General features: G+C 43.9%; 1 protein-coding gene and 1 long non-coding RNA gene across 2 annotated transcripts; both read right to left on the bottom strand.

Annotated features, from left to right (window-relative positions):
* On the bottom strand, positions 1-2,340 carry LOC126599505 (uncharacterized). The gene is made up of 4 exons (XR_007615169.1): positions 2,155-2,340; positions 1,678-2,033; positions 716-847; positions 1-534 (listed from the first exon to the last, which is right to left on the bottom strand). It is a non-coding gene; the product is annotated as an uncharacterized LOC126599505 (long non-coding RNA).
* Positions 2,341-16,799: 14,459 nt separating this feature from the next.
* LOC126599007 (uncharacterized) lies at positions 16,800-17,510 on the bottom strand. Its single transcript, XM_050265395.1, has one exon. The coding sequence runs from the start codon at positions 17,508-17,510 to the stop codon at positions 16,800-16,802; it is 711 nt and encodes a 236-aa protein (XP_050121352.1).
* Positions 17,511-18,338: the final 828 nt, after the last annotated feature.

Raw genomic sequence — 18,338 nt, 5'->3', positions numbered from 1 at the left:
TACATAAAAATACTTGATAATATTATAAGATAATTTAAAAATACTTGAGTTTCCAAATGAATACATAAACAATGGAAGTCATAAAGTACTATCCATGTAGTGCCAAAGTACCATTTTCTAGTCTAAGTACGAACTAAAATTACTCTCCAACTCGGACGTACTTTGATGGCCAAGCAATTGTACTAGATATAGCATCATCCAGGACACGAAATTCACTTGTAGGGCAGTACGAAGATATATTCCACACTCTGACAATAGTTACCCAAACTTTCTAGCAATCAGGACCAAGCACCATGTGATGAACTTTCGCCTCAGAATTTGTTGATTCTATTTCTCTAGTTGAAGACATCAAGACAAGTTAAACAAAATCAGTTTCATACCTGGGGAGATGATTTGGAAACTTGGTAACTGGAATTGGGAACCTGTTTTACACCATTCTTAGTTCTTTGGAGATCTATTCCGCCTCCCTGAGATCTATAAAACCCCAAAATCTGACCCACATGGCGTGCATATTGTAATTGCCTCATCAGGGACCTAAAAAATAGCAGTAACGAAATAAGAAAGAGTAGAACAAGATTATTTTATTACTTACCAAAAGAACTGCAACAGTCATATCCTATATTGAAAGGTGCACATGGAGACATATAGAGCACTACCACGTTTATATCATTCTATTGAAACGAACAAAAGTGGAAGGAAGGCAAGGTAATATTACCCAATGATCTTTCTCCACATTTCGTGGTTTTATAATGTTCATTCAATCGGTTAATCCTTTCTTTCTCTCTGTAGACCGTTTGCTTGGCCTTACCGATTCTGTTGGCCTGATTCTTCCACACATTTCCTTAAGCTGAGTAACAAGGGGTAGGAACAATACATCACTAAAAATAATCAACATTCAAAATCTTTCTGATAAGGTTAAACAGTCATGTGGACATGAACATGAACCATATTATGCATCATTCAGATCTTCAATAAAAGCATATAATTTAATAAAGACATAACCATCCAATCATAATATCAACATAAACAAACAGTAAGTGTAAGATATATTCTAAATCACAACAACAAGACATTAAGATCACGAACAAATCAATATAAAATAGAGATGAACTAAATATATTGAACTTATTTGTAGAATACGAAAGACATGGCTCTTCTCGATGACAAAAAATGAGTTCACAAGGTTGTCTTCTCCTTCCAATACTCCAAAATATCCCTCTACTGTATGAATAGGTTTTAGTATTCTGAGGAATTCAATGTATGGAAGCAAGGACTTAACCTAGTATTTATATACCATTGGGGTTCCTTATTAGCCGGCCTATTAACAGCTACAAAAATCAAACCCTAACACTGATTGAGTCATGATTCTATATCTTTGTAGAGAAACCTATTAGATTTCTTTGAGGTTAATTGCAAAGGTTAAGACTCCGTAATCCTTATTTTACTAGATGTCGTTGAGAACTCAATAAACAAGTGGCTTACAACACAAGTAATCCAATACATCATTCATCGTCATTCACAACTATACAATAAGCTCATAGTTCTATTTTCAAAATAAGAGGGCCAAACAATGTGAAAATCCAATCACAGTAAACACAATAGAAACTAACAAGTTATATGCTTCTAATTAAAGTTAAGATTTTACTTATATAGAACACAGTATCTCCTTGTTCATACCTAGCAAAGGACATTCATAGTGCTCTGCCCTCCACTTTCAGCCAACAGCTTGACCCGAAACTTCTACACCCCACTTTCGCGTCCTCTTGCGTATCGGCCTTGGGTACTGCCCGGACGATCTTGTTCGAGCTCACCGGCGTGGTTTTCCCAGATGGGACACTGATCGACCTCCTGTAATCATCGAACAAAGTCGAACTTGACGACTTGGGTGCGGTGCTGCGAGCTCCATACAGCTCCACCTTCTCAACTCTGTAAGCATAAACACCGTCGACATACCCGCATCAAGACCTGCATTATATCGCTTCCCATATGGATCCCAACCCAAATCTGATCGGCTTTAGTTGTATCCCCCACACCTATCATTAAATAAGAGCCGTCGGAGCCACCGTTGTGATCGAATTTCCGAAAATTCTCGTATGGATTTTCATATACAGAACACATACATGAGCATATTGGAACAAGCTTTGGGATTTTTACCTTGCAGAAAAAGCCATGGACTTGGGTGCGCAGTCGACGGAAGGGAGGACGAGTTCGCGAGGAACTCGCCGGGTTTGCAATTAGAGATGGTTTTGTTTCTGATTCTGAAAAGGTGGAATTGGGCTCGGGTATGCATAGGTGGAGGCGTTTGGAAATTTCTGAAGAGGAAAGGCAGAGAAGCTGCTGAGAGAGAAATGAAAAGGAGGGAGAGCTAACGTACTCTCTTAGAAAATAGGGAGTTGAGATTTTGGGCGCCAAGCCAAAATTTTGACAACCCTCCAAATTTTTAATCTCCCGCCTCTTCCAAATGCTTTCAATTATGAACGATAAAAACATCCATCACGGGCTAAAGGTGTGGTGAATTCACAAAAGATGATGTGGTAGTTCAAAGTAACCACTACAAGCATATCCCGTGGTAATTATGATATTCTATTACGGATTTAAATGTCCGTTGTAGATTATTCGTTTTTAACAATAGGTCAAAATTTGACTGTGGTAGATTAATGTTATTTACCACGAGTTAAACTTGGTTGTGATAATTGAATAGTTTTTACCACGAGCTATATATGCCCGTGATAGAATTGACATGGTAGATGAACTGTTTTGTTCTAGTTTGTGATGCATTGTGTGCGATTGTTTTATGTGTACTTAAAAGATTGTGATTAGCCTACACCAAGATGCAACAATATTACTCTTTGAATTGATCACTGAACTTAATATAGTGTCGGGTAGGAGTACAACTCCCTTGAATATATTACATACAAAAAACTATAAGATTGTATATGTAGACAGAGCCATGGAGATAACTTTTGTTGGTATGGATGAAGTCATACAACTCTCATAATTTTAAAATTCTGAAATAGTCCGTTTGCGAAAATGCCGAATTTGAGTTTATGAAATTTCGGAAATTGGAAATGACATGCATGTTAGAAACTTTTTAGACTGGAATAAGAAGCATGAATTTCCGATCCGATCCGCAGCCCTAAACGTTAGTAATGTATCTATCCAGTATTATATTTGAAGGGAAATAATTTGCACACTCTATTTTCTCCATCTGCCCTCATTTCGAAACCATTTCTGTCGTTGATCACCGAAAAACTATCAATTTTTTGCAAAATCCGTCACGTTTGAAACATTTTATTAACACCCTTTCAGACTTTAATTCCTTTTCACATAAATCCTTAAGTCAAAATTCTATTAATAAATTGCTAACTTTACCCTTACGACTAATTACTTTAACAATAAAATGTTTTTGATTGTATAGAAAAAACATTAAAATAAATAAATAAAACATTAAAAATAGCAAAACGACAACGCCATTGCGACCCCAGCCCACCCTCCTTTGGCTGTTTTCCCAGAACCACCACTCCAACTTCAACAACAAATTAAAAATGTGAAAAAAATGACGTCGACGATCCGGTTAATAAATGACCAGCCGTTGCAGGTCAGATCGATTCATTTTAGGCATCGCGTTCGCGTCATGGATTCTTGATCTGCTGTGCTCAACTTCATTTACACCCATTTGTTCGACCAATCTGCTCGAATTAAGCCAACAACAACCAAATTCCAACCCCCTTCCCAATTTTCACATCTAACACTCTTAACATCTCTAAATTTGGCTCCCTCTTCCATCTACTCCTGATCTCTGTCCTAATGGAATCTCTCTTTATCTCTCTGTCGGGATCGATGTGGGAGGGGGTCGAGGGAATGAGAGAGACGGAGGGTTGCGTTGTGGGGGAATGAGGACTGGGTTTTCTTTGGTGCGGCACCGAGTTGGTTGTTATTTTTAGAGTTTAGTTTATTTTTTAAATATTTTCTTTTTTTATATAATTATAAAGATTTTCTTTATTGTTTAAGTAATTAGTTATAAAGGTGAAGTGGTCAATGTATTAATTAGCAGAATTTTGACCTAAGGAGTTATGTAAAAGTAAATTATAACTTATGGGAATGTTAGTGTAATGTCTCAAACATGAAGGGATTTGTGAAAACTCAATAAACCTCGGATGGGTGCTAATGTAACTAACCTGATTTTTTCAATGTGTTTTCGAACTTATCCCAATAAAAAAGTTTTCAAAATATTTTGATTTTTATAGTTATTTACTCAATTTATGTATTTTGGATCAACTTTTATATTTTATTTTATTTATTTATTTATTTGAACAAATAATATTATCTATACTAAGGAGAGGGGGTTGACTTAGCCTCACAATGAGCTAGTAAGAATGTAGTTCAAACTCGCATTTGACGAGAATCGAATCAAAGACCTCTCACTTCAAAGTGAAGAGAAATACCACTACACCGTTGAACTTTGGATACTATTTATTCATTGTTTTTAAATTGACTTGAGTATTTCATTGCAAAAGATAAAGCATATTGTTTCCATGCTCCCTGTTTTTATAACAATGTATTAAGCATTCTCCATTTGCTTTTCAAGGTTTTAACAATTGGAAGAGGGTTGGTTGCTAAACGGAATGTTTTCTTCGCAAGCATGTAGGGCATTCTGCTTCTCATATCATCGAAGTTCAGATGAACATTCACTTACAAAGAGTTACATATCAAATATCAGTGCATTTAATTGTACAAGGACATCCCCCCTTGGTTCTATTCCCGATTCATAACTCGAAAGTTTTTTTGGTCCTTTGCTAATTGGGGCTAAAACTCCGAAATTAGAAATACCAAAATAGGAATAACACTTGATACTATTAGAAAAGCCCATAAAAAATCATATTCGTAAAGCAAAAACATAGACGTACTCCTATGAATGTGGAAAATATATCGTACTAGTCGATTTGAATTAGAATAAATTGTAAAATAATCCATACATGTTTAGTCAAAACAACAATTTATTTTGATCGAACCGCCTAGTTTCATTTGTTTGCTGCGGTACATGTCTTGTTTCAAGATTGATCCACTCTAATTCTATTTTATTTAGATATAATAAATATAAGTATATATTGCTCGTATACAAACAAGACTTTTCCGTTTTCACCGCACTTCAGATTACATTAAAGAAAATTATTTCGTGGATTGGGTTTCACTTGACTGTCTACGGTTCCATTGCATGTGCTCGGGGTCGAAGTTTTATAAATGTATCGCCATGCTATTAAGTTTTTGTATTTAAGTTGTTTTCTTTCTAAGAGGTAGAATAGAATAACCCGGTTGAAACATATAATGGCTATGAATACTCCATCACGGACCTATCACGGAATGATGTCCTAGAAGAACAACATGATAATATATCAAAGGAATGTAAAAGGAGTGATCATGCTAGTGCAAAAGGTAAAAGTTCGCATGAAAAAATGACACAAGAAGTTCATTTTCCTCAAGAGAGGAAATAAAATCTTTAAACAAATCAGTTCTTTTGAAGAGGAAAGGCAACGACTGATCAATTTAAAATTAATAAAGAGATAACCATGACGATGCACATACACATAAAGGAAAGATATACATTTGAATACATATCTTTGAATTATATGAGTACAAGAGAAAATTGGGATATTGTTTGGGCCCAAAATATTAGTTTGGGCCGAGTGTAGAATCATTCTCAGCCCGAAAGGCCTTGCGACATGGGTGCTGTGGATCGTTCAGTATGTGGGCCTCCAAACCTAGGACGGCTAAGTCATGACACAGGCCAAGTCGAGTCCTGGTGCAATAAGGTGTCTCGGCAGGACCAATAACCCGGAAGTGAATTCAGTTCAATAAAGGACTAGGTTCACAATCATAGTGAAAATAGGATTGGTCGAGTTAGTGTTTGATCAGGAGAAGAAGTCCTAGTCCAAATAGGGTTTTAACTCGACTTTGAGGGTATCCGTTGCTATAAATAGAAGAGGCTGTGCATAGTTCAAGCCCCGCCAATTCAACACACAACTGCCTTGCGTAAACTCTCTCAACAACTTTGAGATTTTTATTTTCTCTTTTCGCTGACACATCTTCTTTTGGCATCAACAGCACTGTGAAAACAACCGGTGATATCTTAAGTCGGCATAGATAGCTTTGTCATCGTAGAATCAGCCGGTCTCGCAGTATCTTCCGTTGGCATCAACAGCACTGCGGCGAGGATGGTTGGTTACTTATCCAAGTCTCGGTCGAGAAGGATTTCTGAATCCTTATTGATTGAGGTCATTTCATTAGCCTTCTCGGCGAAGTGAGGTGTTACAGTTTATTGAGCTCGGCGCATTGCACGCCGAGTTATTTTATGATTGGATACTCCCAAGTGGGATTTAGAGTTCGGCATTCAGACGACCGAACCACGTTCACTATTAAGACTTATATTCGCTTTGAGTATTTGTGCCCTTACACTTTGGTGTCGATTTGGCGAGAGTTTACTTTGACGAATAACATCACTGTGACCGAATCCGACGACGGCGATTTGTGAACTTCGTAAGAATAGTAACCTTGTCTTCAGGTTCGAAAGCCCAAGAGGCCGAGACGTGTTCCTTTCTCGGCTGTAATCACAAGACGCAGAAGTCAGCCACGCACCCAACGCAACATCAACCAATTTACTTCTCGGCCGAGCTCGACCAACGAGTTGGCACGCCCCGCATTTACCGAAGGACGTAGTTAACTCATAGATTACTCGGCCTGCGCGCCACGTAGGATTGGTAGTTTTTAGGGTCAACATTTTGGCACGTCCAGTGGGACCCAGTGCTAAACTACGAAGTTCATGCTAATTGAAACACGATCGGTAAAAAAGAAAACAGCTATGGGAAAATCAACAGCCGATTTACCAGCTCAGAACATAGGACACAGTGTGCCACAGGCGCAGAATCCCATCAGCGCCGTAACACTTCAGTCAACGAGCGCAACTCGCCGAGAAAGGGAAGTTAATCTCGGCGGTCAGTTTCGCAGTCTCGAAATCCCCGACAGGAACACCTGCGTCCTCAATGAAGGGATAATCGAGGATTGTGACGAAGATGGTGGCGAAGGATCTGATCCACCAACAAGGTCGTTTCTTCGAAAACGGCTCGACGAGTAATCTCGGACGGTCGAGCTGACGTTTAGTCGAGGAATCGATAAACTTCATGACGTGATACGCAATACCAGTGAGGCATAAACCAAATTACTCGAGATACTGGTTAGTAAGGTTAGCGACGGTAGGACTTTTGATATTGCTCAGCATTTTCCACCGAGAAATAATCTCTTACCAAGTGCACCGGCCGAGTCAATCCCTGCTCGGCTCAAACCAATTAACTTGGAGAGATGAGGAGGATCGAACAGTAGGTTAGACGGATCTGACCAGAGAGTGGAAGCAACACCCGTCGATATGACTGAGGTCCAACGGATGATCGATTCGGCCATAAAGAAAGGGCCGAAGTTCCCTAAATTTATACATCTGTATCCGGCTTATGTGGAACAGTTCGAATACCCTAGAGGTTTCAAAATCCCGAATTTTAGCCTTTTTGCCGGAGAATCATCCTTATCCTCATTGGAACATGTGGCTCGTTTCACCGCGCAATGCGGAGATGTCAATAACGACTTTCACAAGCTGCGACTATTTAATTTTTCGCTGACGGGTTCAGTATTTGCTTGGTATATCAACCTTCCACCGAATTCTGTCCAGAGCTGGGAGGAGTTGGTCGAGAAAGTTCATGAGCAGTTTTATCGGCCAGGAATGGAAGTATCAGTATCCTCGTTAGCAAGGATGGCTCAAGCATCCGACGAATCACCAATGGATTATCTTACCAGATTTAAATCAGCCAGGAATTGGTGCCGAGTACCTCTCCCTGAAGTCGAGTTCGTAAGGCTTGCTTTAAATGGTCTTGACGTGGAATACAAAAAGAAATTCTTGGGGGCAAATTTTCGGGATATGTATGAACTAGCCCAGCATGTTGAGTAGTATGATTATCTGCTCCGTGAAGAGAATATCTCAAAAGCTCCGTCCAGAGGGACGATTTACAAAAATCCTACTGTCAGTTATGCATCGGTCGAAGGTGAATGTGTTAGGCAGCCGAGATAATCATAGATAAGCCATATGTTTGCAAGGCACTGACTCAAATTGACTCTAAAGAGGCCAAAACCCGCTCGGCCCACGAAGAAACAATGAAAACGTCAAAGGTCTATACTTTTGATATTACAAAGGCCGATGCAATTTTTGATCAATTGTTATCAGCAAAGATCATTAAACTTCGGCCTGGACATAACATTCCCAAGGCCGAAGAGCTTAAAGGAAAGATATATTGCAAATACCATAATTCAAACAAACATACGACAAATAATTGCGTCATGTTTCGAGACAACGTCCAAAGTTGGATTGATAATGGCAAATTGAGATTTCCGGAGAAGAAGATGAGCGTTGATACTGACCCATTCCCCACGGCAACAATAAATATGGTCAATGCGTGCCTACCTAAGGACAAAGGGAAAGGGAAGGCCGAAGCTGTTGCGACGCAACGCTTTTGGAATCAGAATTCTCAGCCACGTTTCATGGCCGATTTTCGTTCAAACGAACCACCTATAGCTTTAACGGGACCCGTTATTGTCAATCCTATGATGGATTACAGCACTGATGAAGACAGTGGGAAAGCAGTTTTATGCAATAAATGTAAAGCAAAGGTCAACATTGAGCCAGAGGAAAAGTCTTCTCCGCCTATAATGGAACAACCTACAGCCGCAACCCAGCAAAAGGCGACCAACGTAGGCCAACATTAAGGGGTTTTTTATAGGCTCGGTCCTAAAGTGAGGATGGAAGAGACACCTTCAGTCAGACGGCGCCTCAATTTTGATGCTCCGTTCTATGATGAGGACTACTATATACGTAACTCTAGCAGCTCAGAATCATCGCGGAGCCAAAAAACTTTCAAACCTCCCGAACCTAGAGACCAACGTTGGTATACATATCACTCTTCGAAAGGCATCTACACCGCACTATCCAAATCCCAGAAACGCCGGCACCAAAGAATAGATTGCATGGCCCGCCGACGGGCAACCCAAGGAACTTCGGTCCCTAAATGGCGGCCGAATGACACAATTGCCACTGACGACGAACGACCACCTCCGACGATTATGACAAAGTTGGTTCAAGGGAAACGGCTGGTCAACCAAGATATCGAAACCATGTTCGAAGAGGCTGATAAACGGATCAAACTTCTTCTTCGGCTTGGAAAGATGAAGGCACTCCTCGAGCATTTCAGGCAAGAAGCTGAAAGCAAATTAGCCCCGCAGGCCACACGAGAACCTTTGATCAAAATTCGACGGAATTTGCATCCTCCATTCCTCGGGGAGGCCTTGGAATATATGCGAGAGTTTCATAAGAAACATTTGGCCAACGATCTGTACGGTTTACCGAAAGCATGTCAAGACACAATCGATCTGGTCCTCACTTGCCCTGATGCCGAGCGAATCATTCAAAAGACCTCAGACCCAGGATTGAAAGTGAGGTTCCAGCACATACGAGAAACACGTGTCCTTGGTTTTGAAGTCGACCCATACACTGATATCGATGCAGCCGACCTGCCTTTCTCAATGGAGAACCTCCAGTATTTACGATATCACTTCGAAGTATTTTCGACTGTTTCTCTCTTCGGCCTTACGGCCGATGAAATAACACGTGTCGCAAGGTTGGATGCCTATCTCGACACCAGGGATGCCCGGATACACTACCAGGAGAAAGTTCAGGTCCTGGCCCTAAGCACACTTTCGATCTTAGCCTCACCGGAGACACTTACGCAGAACCAACAGGTTGCCGAAGAAACACCGCGGGATCAAACCATTGACGAAGAAGCAGACGAGTCTCTTTGTCCAACTCTGACGGCAGCGGAGGTCGTAGTCACCAACCATGAAAGAGACGAGGCTAGCGAAGAGGATCGTAACCCGATGGGCCCGTCAGTCTGGATAACATGGAAATCAGTATGGTCCATGTTTTGCCTGCTGATTTTCAGTCAAGCACAGCTCAACCGAATTTCCTCGATGGTGATGTAGTCGCTGAGGAAGCTGGTCATATCGATTTTGTACCTATTGCTGAAGTCGAGTCAACAACAAAAGATGATAGTCTGAAAGCAGGTTTGGCCGAATTGTTTCCTCGTTCATCATCGGCCAAACTTCATCATTTGAAGCCATTGTATGTGACGACCCATATCGAGGGGTATCCAGTCTCCAAAGTTTTTGTCGACTGTGGAGCCACCGTTAATATCATGCCTGTAAACATCATGAAGGCCTTACGTCGCTCTAATGACGAACTTATTCCGTCCGGGATCACGATGAGTAGTTTCGTCGGCGATAAATCCCAAACCAAAGGAGTACTTCCGTTAGCAGTAAATATTACCGGCCGTACTCACATGACCGCTTTTTTCATTGTCGACTCCAAGACTGAGTATAATGCATTGCTCGATCGAGACTGGATTCATCAAACCAGCTGTATTCCTTCATCATTGTATCAAGTGCTCGTCTTTTGGGACGGCAAATCAGTCACTGTTCACCAGACCGATAGCCAACCCTTCGAAGCTAATATGATCCAAGCACGGTATTATGATGACCACGTCGGCTACATCACCCTACAAGGCTTCAATGATGTATGACGGCCGACTCGGATTTCTGTTCAGAAAGCTATCAAGGTTGGCGCCGAGACTGTCCACCAGGATTCGGCGAGACCCGGGTTAGCTAACTTTCTCCCCGACCCTGATGTTTGACACCGATCAGGAACAACGACAGGCCGTGGTTTCTTATACTATGGAACGACTGTTGGCCCATTGGTATACTATCTCTAAGCAGCCACATTCGGGTGTCAACCTCGTCGAGTTCCTCGCTGAAGGAGATAATGGTCCCGTCTTATCTCTTGATAAAATTCAAGATGCTCCGACCGAGCTTGAAGACAATCGACCCCAAGTTAAGGACCCCCTGGAAGAAATTAATGTTGGGACGGCCAATGACCCACGACCTTTGTTTATTAGTGCTTTACTTCCACAACCTATGAAAGACGAACTTCATGCCCTGCTTGAGGAGTTCAAATATTGTTTTGCTTGGAGCTACCATGAAATGCCTGGCTTAGATCGTACTTTCGTCGAACATGAGTTACGTATGAAGCCTGGATGTAAACCTTTCCGTCAACCACCTTGCCGATTCTCGACCGAAGTACAACTCGGTATCAAGGATGAACTGGTTCGGCTCTTGAACGCCGGGTTCATTTGGACAGCTCGGTACGTTGAATGGTTGGCCAATATCGTTCCTGTTTTAAAGAAAAATGGTGCACTGCGCATTTGCATCGACTTCAAAAATATGAATCTGGCAACTCCCAAAGATGAGTATACCATGCTGATTTCGGATTTGTTAATAGACGCTGCGGCAAATCATGCCATCTTATCTTTTATGGATGGCCATGCCGGGTACAACCAAATTTTCATTGTCGAAGCTGATGTGCACAAAACTGCTTTTCACTGCCCGGGGGCACTCGGCACTTACGAATGGATTGTTATGCCATTCGGCCTAAAAAACACCGGCGCTACATACCAACGGGCAATGAACACTATATTTCATGATTTAATTGGAACCACCGTCAAAGTCTATATCGACAATGTTGTAATTAAATCCAAACACCGGCGGACTCATCTGGATGATCTCCGACAGGCTTTCCTCCGTATGCGTCAACACAATCTTAAAATGAATCCTGCCAAATGTGTATTCGGTGTGTCGACCGGTAATTTTCTCGGTTTCCTAGTGCATCACCGTGGGATTGAAGTGGACGAAAATAAAGCACGTGTAATCATCAGTGTTCCACCCCCGACGATGAAGAAACAATTGCAGTTCTTACTCGGTAAGATAAATTTTCTCTGCCGATTTATAGCTAACTCGGCAGGTAAAATGAAAGCGTTCTCGACGCTTTTGAAACTGAAGGACTCAGATAAATTTGAGTGGACCGACGAGCATTAGGCAGCGTTTACACAAATCAAAGTCTCCCTCACGACACCACTTGTCCTTGTTCCACCCCGACGCGGTAAACCTCTCAAACTATATATCTCGGTGGCTGAAGAGTCCATCGGCTGCCTCCTCGCCCAAGATAACGATGCCGGGCGGGAGCAGGCTATTTTTTACCTCAGTCGAAATCTTAATCAACCAGAAATCAATTATTTCGCCGTTGAGAAGCTCTGTCTCGCCGTGTTCTTCGTCGCCTCCAAGCTTCGGCATTACATGCTTCTGTCGGTCACACAAGTCATTGCCCAGACCGACGTCATTCGGTACATGCTTACCCGGCCAATCGTAAAAGGCTGAATTGGGAAATGGACAATGGCGTTGTCCAAGTTTAGCTTGCAATACGTCCCCTAGAAAGCTATCAAAGGCTAGGCATTGGCAGATTTCCTTGCTTAACACCCTTCCTCATACGGTTTTGGGGACATCGATGTCGAAATTGGCATGGTTGAAACACGCGACAACTACTGGATGATGTATTTTGATGGTTCAAGTACTTCATCCTTGGCCGGCGTTGGCATTGTCATTCAATATCCTAACCACGATCGTTGGTATTTTTCACTCAAGTTGGATTTCGACTGCACCAATAATCAGGCCGAATACGAAGCCCTTATCATCGGCATTGGCCTCCTTCATGACTTGCAGGCCACCCGTGCCCTCGTCCTCGGCGAATCTGAACTTGTGATTAACCAACTTAATGGGTCTTTCCGCTGCATGAGTTGTACCCTGGCACCTTACCATATGGTTGCCAGCTATTTAGCCGAATCCTTCACCGGTATTACTTTCGAGCATATTTCCCGGACCCATAATACCGCCGCGGACGAGTTGGCTCAAATCGCCTCCGGTGCATAACTCCTGGGGGGCAAGCTAGGCCGAGAAATACCAGTGTTACGACAGCTATACCCAGCCTTGGTTAACCAGCAAATCCTCCGACTCGACGACGTGATACGCACCAGAGTCATGTCCTTACCTTCGTTGCTAGATCGATAAGACCCTATAGAGGTTTGTGCCATCGAGGCAATGCCAGATGATTGGAGAAAGCCCATTATGCAGTACCTTGACAATCCCAATGGAAAACATAGTCGCAAGACACGAGTTCACGCCACAAACTATGTCACGTACCAAAATGAGTTATACCGGAAGGGCGATGATGGTCTATTACTGCTATGCCTCGGCCCCTAGGAGAGTGCTCAGGCAATCACAGAAGTCCATGAAGGGATTTGCGGAGCTCATCAGTCCAGACGAAAAATGCGGTGGTTACTTCGATGACACGATTATTTTTTGCCACGAATATTGAAGGATTGTATCGAGTTCGCACGAGGGTGCATACAGTGTCAGATTCATGGTCCTATACAGCGAGTCCCGGCCAAATCATTACATTTGGTCACTAAACCGTGGCCGTTTAGAGGATAGGCTATGGACGTAATCGGCAAAATCACACCATCCTCCGGGGCTGCCAAGCACGCATGGATACTTGTAGCAACCGATTACTTCACTAAGTGGGTCGAAGCTAAATCGTATGCCGAGCTAACGTCTAAAGAAGTTTGCGACTTTGTGGAAGAACATATTGTGACTAGATTCGATGTACCAGAAATGATTATAACTAATAATGGCACAATCTTTACAGCCGAGAGGCTTAGAGAATATATGGCAAGTTTGAAAATTCAGCTTGAACAGTCTACACCGTATTACCCACAAGGAAATGGGCAGGCCGAGGCAAGTAACAAAGTATTGATCGGCATTCTCGAGAAAATAATAAAAGAAAGGCCTGACATGTGGCATTTAAAGTTAAACGAGGCTTTATGGGCATATTGAACATCGCTCCGATCGGCGACTAGGACAACCCCGTACGCACTAACCTACGGACACGACGCAGTGTTACCAGTCAAGCTAAGCATATATTCTTTACGAATAATTGAACAAAGTATTTTGTTTGGCATCGAATATAATCAGTCCATAAGACAGAAGTTGGAAGACTTGGAAGAAGCGCGACTCGATGCTTATAACTTGTTGGTGGCACAAAAATAGATTGCCGAGCGAGCATACAATCAAAAGGTCCGACAAAAAACATTTGGCGAAGGAGAATTAGTTTGGCAAACAGTGTTGCCCATAGGAATTAAAGACCCTAGGTTCGGCAAATGGTCGCCAACTTGGGAAGGTCTTTTCGTCGTGCACAAGGTTCTCGGCAAAGACGCGTATCATCTTAGAGACCGGACTGGTTCAGTTCACAAATTGCCAATCAATGGGAAGTTTTTAAAGAAGTACTATCCAGTCACATGGGAGATGTAGGAATAAAAAAAAAAATTTCATTAAGGCCAATGAACAAACACATATCGAGGTAATCGATCAGTGTACATTTAAGGTAAAGAAGGAAGAAGGGTGCCGAGAAGAGCCTTCAACTCCAGCCACCGCACCTCGCCCATTATGACCTCGACCTGTCGGTTCATTTTGTCCATTTTTAACTGCTCGACCCGTTTTGTGCTCGCCGCATACTCGGTTAAGCAAGCTTTGCCGCCCGACTCGAAATCCTTAGCAAGCTCGGAAGCAATAGCCGATCTTCGTTTCGCTAATTCGGCCATTTGACGGTCAAGGTCGGCCAAGACCTCTCTTTTTGCCTTTAAAGCATCAATCTTTGGACGGAGAGTGTCTCGAACGACCATGGCAGCTTGCAGGTCTTGTTCAGCCCTCAAAGCATTCTCAAAGACACTAAAGGTCTCCCGAACCCGCTCCAAGGCGGATGACGCCTGAACGATAGCCTCGTCGCTTAGTTGACCATCAGCTCCGAGATCGTTTAGACATGCACCCAACAAATCAAGACCTTGGCGCTCAAGGACTTGCGATGCCGAGAGAGATAAAACCTCTTGCAACCGAGCTAGAGCAGTTGAGTCATCGGTTTTGGTTGTGGCGGCCGAAGGACCAGCCACTCCAGTAGTGCTGGACAAAAGGGCGTTAAACTCAACCTCCCACGAAGCCTGCACACAAATGTGAAGTTAAACCCAAGAAAATCACAAAAAAGGTAGCAATGAGGTGTTATTTCTTTTAAACCTGCCGATAGGAAACTTCGGCCATGTCTTCAGGGTCATTACTCGAACCTAAAGAACTTAATGGCCGAGCCCAGTGTCTTAGACTGCTTCTCAGTTCACCCGGCCGATGGAGGTTATCTACGTTCGATGGCCACTGAGGTGGCCAAGAAATATAGATAACACCCTTCGGCGCATAGAATTTTTGATGAAAAGAGTGTGCAGGCACCTGACATTTAATATTTTCCTAGTTTAGAGTTTTATGGCAGAAAAATAACCAAGGAAAGGTGGTAGGAGGTACTTACAAAGGTCGAAGTGGCCTCCTGCGGAGGAATATTGAGATCCCGGTCCTGCAGATATACGGGCGTTTCCGTCGACGCTTCTGGCTCCCCGAGAGGTCGTTTGCCACGGTCGACCGTAGAAGGGCCAACTTGGACAGCCGCTTCAGACACGGGGTTGAGGTCCTGGTCTTGTGGAGGAACGGGCGTTTCTGTCGCCGCTGCTGACTCTCCGGCAGGTCGTTTGCCACAGTCGTCCGTGGGAGGGCCGACTTGGGCAACCACTTCGGACACAGGAGGAGGTTGATGACGGTAACGAGGGTGACTCGCCAGTGGAACCTCGTCGCTCCCCTCACTCTCTTCCAAAACGAAGATCGAGGGTTTTGGATTTGCAAGGGAAGTTCTCTCGGTCGTAAGGACTGCCTTTTCCAGGACAGGTGCAGCTTCGATCGAGGGAACAACGATAGGTTTACCAACTTCAGAAACAGGCCGTTCTTGAACTGTTTCTTCAGTCGGAATTGACCGTCTCTCAACCAAGGCTTGGGCGATGGGAGGATAAGGGGAAACACTAGGAGTCGTCACCCCCGTGGTTTGGCTGGAGATAACGTGAATCTCTCGTTCCCCTTTCTTCGCCAGCTTTTTTACTCACTTGGCGGGCCGAGGAGGTTCGATGCTCAGCTCAACCTCTTGACGAGATCGTTTGCTCGGCGGGGCCTTCACAGCGGTCTTTGTCCTCTTCGAGGTGACCGATTTTTTCTCGGTCGCAGCCGCAGCGACTACTTCCACCTTTTTCAAAGACTGACCACCTGTGGAAGTAAGAGCGAGTCAGCAAAGCCGATTCATAGTTTAAAAAGTTAAAGGAAAAAGGTAGAGATAAACCGTTACCCTGAGCTGGAGGGGCAGAAACCTTCTTAGGTTGACCACCAAAGAGTTTGTTCAGAACGGTTTCGACCGGAACACCAAAGAACCGTTGGGTATATTCTTCCCACCATTCACTGAAGGTGTCAGTGCAAAGGGATTCTGGAGTGGCCGGTCGAAGGCGAAATTTCTAGCACCGCTCCTGGATCTCTTTTTTGGCGTCGCTGCACTCTTTCTCTAAAGAACCAGTTTCGCGTCCGCGGCTTAGGACAGACCGTGAGGAGAGAAGGGGGACTGGGCAACCTTGGAGGTAGCCAAGTTGCCGAGCGAGGAAGTTGGGATGGTACACTTCCCAGCTCGCCTGATGACATTCGCAGCAGAGAGGCAGATCACGGGCAAGCACGAACGACCCCCAGGATTGACGAAGGTCAGCATCTTCGTCAGCACCCCACGCTGCTGTAGGAAGTCCGATCGACGAGAGGTATTCCCGACGACGACAGACCATGAATTCGTCATCAGAAAGGTCGTCGAGAGCGAAAAAGTATTTGAACACTTCTTCGGCTTGGTGATGAGGGATTGGCCGAAAAGCCAGCTAAGGGCCAAACGATTTCTTGGGCAAGAAATCAGCAATCGTCGACCGAAGAGGAGCAAAGTAGACCTGCAGCCAGAGTTGGAAGACCCAGAGGGGACCATTCTGCTGCGGGTCGACCTTATCCAGGGTCATGTCAGCCAAGTAGCGTAGGAGATGGGCGAGAATGGCCGGGCTGAGTGCCAGAGTGTGACCACTAGCTAGGGCTTCGGCCACTGGCATATTCTCGACCAGACACTTGTTGGATTTGGTACAACAGATAAACTTGTTGTACCAATAGAAGAGGAAGGCCTCGTGCTCTCCTTCTCGCAGCGCCTCTTCTCCTCGGCCGGCAAAATAGAGGTAGAGGGTGTTATAGTTGAAGAAGTTCTTGTGAAACTTATGAACCTCTTCTTTTGGGGGTATTTGGCCATCATCGCATAGTGTCTCAAGAGCCCGTTTGTCGAAGAGCGTTCTCAAGTTAAGATTCGACGGGTACCCAGAAAGGGCAGAGTCGACTAGGATTCCAGTCGGGGAAGTCCCTAGGATGGCAGTAAGATCGATGATGGTGGGACCAATAGGGCCGAGAGGGAGGACCATGGTGTTAGTGGCCGAACACCAGAAACATAAAGCCGCTAGGAGGAGCTCCTTGTCCAGAATGACCTCTATGGACGAAAGGTGAATGGCGTCGTAGATGCCTAGGGCTTTCCACTGCTCGTCGAAGAGTTTTTCCATACGAACAACCCAGGCTACCCAGGTTGTAGTGGTCGAGGGCCAAGAGCCCTGAGGCCTCACCACATCCCACTTTGACCAGTCGAACCCTTGTAGCAAGGGTGATAGGCAGTGCTCCTAGAGAAGTCCAGTGATGGTCGATGGCACTGCCGCCTTAAAGAGAGGACCCAAGATTTGGTGAGGGGTACTCATGTCACTCTCAAATCGGATGGTCTTGATTGAACTCCGATCTATGATTTTCTGGCATTGGTCACACTCATTGGAAAGCTTGGAGATAAAGGAGGCCATGATGAATGGTTTGAAGGAATGACAAGAAAAGAGCCTTCTGGGTTAAAGGTTGAATAACGAAGACTTGGAAGAAAGAAATGCACTGGAGAACGATATCAAGAAATTTCAGAAAATTTGAAAGCGTAAAGAACAAATGAGAGAATTTCGGTATTTATAGAGTGGCGGAAGGAAGGGCAATCGTTCGAAATTGAAAATAAAGGGTAAAATTGACCGAAGAAATTGCTAATCATTATGGACATTCGGGAAATGCAGTTGAGAAGACCGAGGCTCTCAGGTTTTAGGGGTGCACGATTGCGTGTGGCGGCGAGATTTATGGTGAAAGACGTTTTGGAGTCTGCACGATGACGAAATGCTCGCGAATTGAGGTAGCAAGGTTATGATCAGCAATAAGGCCATGATGGCATGACGGTTCAGGAAGCCGCATGCCTTAGACATCATTATTAAGGATTGGTCATGTTAAAGGATGCCACGTGTTGTGTTGGTCAGCAGGATCAAGATTATGCAATCGTGCTCAATAAATGCGCCTTGGAAATAAAGCACTCG

Source organism: Malus sylvestris, chromosome 14, assembly GCF_916048215.2.
Source record: "Malus sylvestris chromosome 14, drMalSylv7.2, whole genome shotgun sequence".
Taxonomy (NCBI): Eukaryota; Viridiplantae; Streptophyta; class Magnoliopsida; order Rosales; family Rosaceae; genus Malus; species Malus sylvestris.
The sequence above is the reverse complement of the archived record's forward strand: the minus strand, read 5'-3'. Positions and strand labels throughout refer to the sequence as shown.

Coding starts and splice junctions, on each gene's coding strand:
- LOC126599007 (XM_050265395.1), bottom strand. CDS start 17,510: ATGGAAAAACTCTTCGACGAGCAGTGGAAAGCCCTAGGCATCTACGAC.